The following is a 6,963-nucleotide window of genomic DNA, read 5'->3' as shown; positions in this document are numbered from 1 at the left end:
TATAACTTCCGAAAGGAAAGAGACTATGTCACCAAATATATGTAAGAAATATATGAACCAAAAAAAGACTAACCCACCTAAAGTTCTCTATCCGTCGGTTAGAAAACACACACCATTTTTCCCAAATTTTTTGCTACCTACATTTATACAATTCAAGAAGAAAATGAAAACAACTGGTTGCGACTTGCAACAAAACTTACAACAATTTTAATTCGGATACAAATTCAACTGTATGTTTACATCTATAATTTGACCAACAATTGTGATTTCTGGTTAAAAAAATTTATTTAGATTACATGCTACTCATTATATTTGATGAAATCGTGTTTGCATATGTTCAACATGAACCTAATTAACTAACAAATACTTCAAAAAATTCATACCCAAAATGAAAAAACAAATTTTAAAATCTCGTTAACAAAAATCAGAAGATATTGAATTATTTTAATACACTATGATCTATATAGAAATTATTATGTAGCACGCACCTAATTATTTTTCTGGATGAGGAATACTATAAATGACCAAAATGCAAGGATCATGACCAAACAATCCTAATATACATGTTATCTCCATGTACGCGTTTGTAGTATTAATGAGTTATCTTCCTCTTACCAATTCCAAAAAGCATAAATCCAAAGGGAAAACATCAGACTATCTGTTAGCTTGCCACTTCATACAAATTCATGAGCTAAATACTAAACAGAAGAAAAACAAATTCCCTACTATGAAATATTGCAATGCAAGAATGTAATTAAGCAAAATCCCTACCTGAAAGTTCCCTTGATATGCAAAGTTTGTACATCCACAATATGAAATCAATTAACTCAGGATCACGTATGCCTATCACCTAATCCTACACCAGGAGGGTAATGGTTACATGCTTGATTCTCAAAAATTGAATACTAAGGAAAATTTGTCGGAGAAATAAAATATATATGCAGTAAATACCTTGTTAAGGTCGCCAAGTGACCTAATATCCATTCCAACATCTTTTGCAACTGATCAAGAGAAAAATCATTGAAGCACATGTGACATTAGTTCGATTTATTCATACTATCTTGACAAAAAGAAATTCATATTCACATTTATATTTATGTATATAAACAAAAAAGAAAATGGGTGAAGACAAAAATCATGAGAGAGATATTTGATGTCCATCTATGGAGCCTTAGATGAAAAAGAACAATGTAAGATGGAAACAAACTCTCACCGTGTCCATATAATAAATGCATAATAGCGAAGAGAATAAACCTCCCATATTTAATGTTGTATATGCCGGTTAAACGGTTGAATTTTTAACACTACAGCTCCTTGTTGCTGTAAAACGGTTGTTGGATTTGTTGGATAAAAGAATCAAACATAAAATTTAAACCAATAATGTGCAGGGGTAGGGAGTACCGCAAGTATACCACCTTTCTATCAGGGTCAACTTGAGATAAGAATATTCCAACTTAATATTATGCATTTTGAAAAAGATTTTAGACACTGTCAACTCTCTGTCACCCCAAAAAGGAACTTGATGCATACAAACATAAAATGAAGTTTATTTTGGTTACAAAGATACATTAACAGATCTTATTTTGGTCATCAATTTTGAACTCACCTTTGTTCTCTTTAATCGTTAATGTTGGTATGTCAAAAATCTTGTGTTTCGTTTTTGTGTGAGTATGCATGAGCCACATCAACCCATCGAATCTGAATTTTCATGTAGTATGATTAATCTACACAACAAAATCCAAGCAACAACAATTAATAAAATGTAAAAAAAAATTAACCCACTATATTTAAAAGATTGGAATATTAAACATATCGGTAGAAACATATACTCATAGTTATAGTTTGCAGATTTATATAAAAATGCTTTCTGCACCACCAAAGACTTCTTGTTTCCCTCGGCTTAACCATCCCAGTGACATAAACCACTGGAGCAGCACTACATGATCGTGTTGCAGCTACAACAACTGAAATTTGATTCTCTTGCAGGCTACATGACATGAAATATTATGGACCACCTCATTGTAAACATTTCAATCTTATAATGATAAATGATAATTTAACACATTAAAAATGTTAGACTTCAATTTCACAAAACCATAGTAAAGCTCATAGTGACACAGAAGAATACCAATGGCAAAAGTTGTGAGTTCAACAACTTAGAGTTACCCTATCCAACTTATCATCATTTACCGTTTTATTTGCATTTTGTTTCCCTTGTGAACGAAGTCATTTACATGGATTTCATTAATCAACTCAGGAAGTTCTGAAGTGTTTACACACATAAACTATAAATAACAATTAAATATCAACGGGCATTACAACCCAATATTCAATACCCTCTAGAATGTATTCACAGACTTACTTTCATAGAACTGATCACCATAGCATGTATTTGCATAATTACTTTCAAAGAGTTTCATCCCAAACTCAAGGTCAGCATTAGTTTTGTTGTGTCCATTCTAGACAAAATTCAGTAAACATATAACAAATTAATACGAATTAATTAACACCTGCCCAGGTTAGTTTGATACAGTACTCATCGTTTCCCCGACTTTCAACAACCCACGTAGCAACACTAAAGGATCGGTATGTAAAGGCCTAGAAAAACAAATTTTCCCACTTTGTTTTGTAAAAGAAGTTATCTACCTGCAACAACACTTGTTGAAACACACTCTTCAAGAAGTTTTCATCAGAATCTCCCCCATGCAGCTTGTAATACTTCCCAATCTGGTCCAACAGACAGCATTTTGTTGTTTATCAAGAGCAAACAAAAATTATACCTGCAAAATAAAACATGGGTTAGGGTTTATTGATTGTACCTGCAAAACAAAATATGGTTTAGGGTTTACTGATTCAGTGAAACGAAGATACAGAAATAAAAAGGTTAGGTTACTAATTAAAAAAATTTGTTCCTTCGAAATAAAACAAAACAAAAACAATTAGAACAAAACCCTAAACAATCAAAACGGATACGATAAACAAAGAGATGGAGAAGGAAAACAAAGAGAGAAAAAGAGAATCAGCGTATGGAAAAAAAAAGAGATGTGATTAGGGTTATGGAGATTCAGCTCGTTCAACAGAAAACTTTCTGTTTGGGCTTCATAAGAATAAAGTTTTTTTTTTCTTCTAATTGCGGGAAAGACTGCTGATAGCTTGGAGGATTATAAGCATGAGACAGATGGTAGATGATGGAGAAGAAGGTGGAGACGAAGTTGTTTTAGGGTCCGAATGACATCTCTTTTGGTTTCATAACAACAAAAAAAGAAGAAAAATTTGTTTTAATTTTGTTTCCGGGGAGACTGTTTTTTCCACTCACAAAATCTCAGGGTTTGATATGTGTCTTTCTTTTGTTTTATGTTTTGTGGGCGAAATTTGTGTGAGAATTCCTCTTTTTTCTCTCATCTGAGAAAAAGTGAAACGGAACAATTCTATGAGTGGGTGAAGGTCACCGTTCAACGTGGAGCCTTATGAGCTTAGGATTTTAAAGAAGTTAGATTGAGTCATTAACTTTGTTGGCCCTGCAGTTTCCGCAGGACAACATAGTGGGCCCCACTATCGGCCGAACCATGAGCCTGAAATATATTGACCCGATATCTTTTTTCTTTCTGTGACGGTGTTCATAAGGATTCGTATTCCATATTTAAGTAAGGGTTTCGGAGGTAGGTTTTCCCATGTTTCGGGATCTCTTTCCATCTCTCTCTGATCGATCTAGAAAACATGCGAACAAAGAATACACAATCTTGTTACAAAGATAAAGATGAGGATGAGATGGAAGATAAAATCAGTAAGTTATCAGATAAACTCATTCATCACATCCTTTCTTTTTGTACCATGAAATTTGGGGTTAAAACCAGCATTTTGTCTAAAAGATGGAGGTATATCTGGACTTCTCTCCAACTCTACATTTAGAATCTTATGAATTCTGAAACCATGAGTATTCCTCATCGATAAGCCAGCAGTTTGTAGAGTTTGTAGATAGTGCATTGATTCTCCGCGACCATAAATCTGATATAGACAAGTTTCATCTTTGCTGGTACCCTGATGACTTTATAACAGATAATACATTATTAGTCAATCATCTTAATGCATGGATTAGTGTTGCTCTAAATTGCAATGTTGTTGAACTATCTGTTGAATTCATTGGTCTATTTAATTATCGGGAGTCGGAGGATATTGTTAGACATCACTTTCCTTGTAATCTATTATTCAATTTCTCAACGATGACAATGTTAGAGTTGAAGGTTAATATAGAAATCCTTAAGGAAACTGAATATGAGATGAATATAGAAATCCGTAAGGAAACTGAAGATGAGGTGGTTTTTCGTAAGGACAATTACTCAAAGATTACATTTCCTAAATCAATTGATTTACCTTGTCTTAGAGTTTTGAAATTGGAATCACTTGATATAGACAATGGGAATAATCTCTTCTTACGTAGCAACTTTCCGCCACTTCTTGAGTATTTGAGCATAAAAAGTTGTCAAATATCAATGGATAACTGCAGCGATATGGATTGGTTTGAAATAAAGTCTCTGACGTTGAAGTACTTAGAACTGAAGAATTGTATTATGCCCAAGAAAATCAAGTTAAATGTTCCGAATCTCCAAACTTTCGTTTGCGAAGATTTTACGTGGCGTGAATATTCTATGGAGAACATTTCTTCTCTAGTCTGTGCTCATATAGAAATGCAAGGTTTCAGTAGTCAAGGAGACAGGAAACACTATCTGATGCTTCCCGAGCTTGAGAAAGAACTGTATGCCACAAGGATGATTGGTTTTCTAAAAGTATTTGATGTTGTTGAACTTCAGTTATTACCTTGGATCCTCGAGGTATTTGCATCCTCTCTTTCTTTCAGCAATCTAAGTTCATGCATTCCATTCACCTTGAAGTATACATTGCATAACATTATGTATAAATATGCATACCGTTATGTATCTGATCAAATTTCTGTTTTTTTTTTTTTTTGCCAAGATTATTTCAGGAATCCCCGAATTTCAATTTGGTAGAGTATGACTTCTGAAGCTGGTAACTTATTATGTCAGAACCTGTTTTCAAGCAATACCATACTTAATGAAGATCTTATGGAACATAGAATCTCTTTCGCTGGAAATATTGGATGACCACTCGAAACATGTATTGTATTTGCTTTATTATTGCTCTACAACTAACTCCAATGTTATATTGTTGAAACACTACAAGAAAACTTGGTTTAAGCGACCAAAATCTCGGCAAAATCACAAAAGTTTGGTGGCTTTTACAGTTAAGCAAACTTGTTTGCAATCACCAAACACTTTGGCTGCTATTTACCTGTTTCCATTATATCGTAGCAAGTAAATAAATTTGTGGGTTGCTCCAGCATTTTTCCAAGTAGTACATAGCGAGTTGAATAGTAGGTTAGTAGCTATTTACTTCAAACTACCATAAATCAACAATTCAAAATATGTTTGGCTCGTAAAAAGGGAAAGTGAATGGCTCTAAATAAACGTGAATTTTGTTATGGAATCAAGCAGCTTTTTGAGATCCTCTACCAGTCATGGAGTGAGTAATTGTCAAGTACTGGATAAGGTCACTGTCACCGATTAAGCATTAATCATAGGGAACACTAAGGACTCTTACAATTATACATCATTTCTGGAAGAGGAAATATCTCAAACATTTTATATGCCTAAGCAAAATTCTACCAAGTATAAAAACAAATTAATTGAAAGTTAATTGAAAGTTCTAACACAAACAAATCAGAAGATAATTGATTTAATTGAAAATTAGAGTTAATGGTTAGAATAAGAATACAAAAACAAATCAGAAATCAATTATATATACTAGTGATCGATGATTCTCGTGCATTTTGTTGATCTAGATAGGTGATTTCAATCAAAAGAGGAATATTTGCTTCAAGAAGCAAAATTGATTCAGTGAAAAGTGGATGCTATGTTCTTGTATGGGAAAGCTCAGGTAACTGTCTGATCCGTGTGGTGTTCTGTGGCTGAGATTGAAAGAAGTTGACAATGAGGTGGCGATCCATGTGATATTTTTTGTTTGCACAAACATAGAGGCTATAGTTTGTTATTGGCTAAAATGAATATCATACGGATCATGACATTTTGTGGCTGAGATTGAAAGAAATTGCCGATGATGCGACGATCCGTGTGATAGTTTTTTGTTTGCATAGACATAGAGAGTATGGTTTTCTATTGGCTAAAATGAGTATCATACGGATCATGACATTTTGTGGAAAGAAATTGCCAATGTAGTGGTGATCCATGTAATGTTGGTTGTAGGTTTTTTATTGGCCAAAATGAATATCATATGGATTGTACTATTGGTAAGTAACTATCCAGAAGGGAAAAAAATATTATTCGCAAATTAGGTGATGTTTTTTTGGTTGATCCAAAATTTGCATTAATCCCAATTTACAATGTGACCAGAAATTTGTTCAATAATGTTTAACGTGTTGAATAATAACGGATCCATGTTAATTTCTTAGTAATTACGTACTGTGAATTGAATTGACATTTTCCCAAGTTTGATATTGGTTATCGAGTATAATTAGCATTTTTTTTTCTGATGAAAAGAGGGTTCTCATAAAACCCTAAATTTATTTATTTGATTACCTCATTTAAATTGAAGTTTGGATTGTTGCATAGTGTAAGTGGCAGACATATCTGAATGTGAGTTTTTTTATCTACATGAAACCCAATAAAATGGAAAAGACTAATCTGAATAATAATATTTGATTATTAAGAATCACGGCGTTGAAAAAAAGGTAATAAAGATGAAAGTAGCAACATTAGTGAGATCTACTTGTCCCGTGCAATAACTTCGACAAGCTCAAATACACTTGGGTTAACCATATAAACCCAATGAATCAAAGAAAAACAGAGTGAGGTCGAGTGATATATTGGATAGAAATTGATAGATAACAGGTGAAATTGACTAAAGTCAACGAACATTTAGTTAAAATGA

The 6,963-nt window shown here is 33.2% G+C and overlaps 1 protein-coding gene across 2 annotated transcripts; it reads left to right on the top strand.

Moving 5' to 3' along the window:
- The first annotated feature begins 3,676 nt into the window (after positions 1 to 3,676).
- Positions 3,677 to 5,118, top strand: LOC113274172. 2 transcript variants are annotated; one of them, XM_026523644.1, is made up of 2 exons: positions 3,677 to 4,829; positions 4,982 to 5,118. In XM_026523644.1, the coding sequence occupies exons 1-2, from the start codon at positions 4,221 to 4,223 to the stop codon at positions 5,018 to 5,020; spliced, it is 648 nt and encodes a 215-aa protein (XP_026379429.1). In that variant the 5' UTR covers positions 3,677 to 4,220; the 3' UTR covers positions 5,021 to 5,118. The 2 variants fall into 2 exon arrangements, with proteins under 2 accessions (XP_026379429.1, XP_026379428.1); XM_026523643.1 differs by having other exon boundaries at positions 4,972 to 5,118.
- Positions 5,119 to 6,963: the final 1,845 nt, after the last annotated feature.

The sequence above is a fragment of the Papaver somniferum genome, chromosome 4 (genome assembly GCF_003573695.1).
Source record: "Papaver somniferum cultivar HN1 chromosome 4, ASM357369v1, whole genome shotgun sequence".
Lineage (NCBI taxonomy): Eukaryota > Viridiplantae > Streptophyta > Magnoliopsida > Ranunculales > Papaveraceae > Papaver > Papaver somniferum.
This window is presented reverse-complemented; position numbering and strand designations above follow the sequence as displayed.

Excerpts from the sequence above, each read along its gene's own strand:
- LOC113274172 (XM_026523643.1), top strand. The coding sequence starts at position 4,221 with ATGACAATGTTAGAGTTGAAGGTTAATATAGAAATCCTTAAGGAAACT. Across the intron at positions 4,830-4,971 it reads TATTACCTTGGATCCTCGAG|ATTATTTCAGGAATCCCCGA; the intron begins GTATTTGCATCC and ends TTTTTTGCCAAG.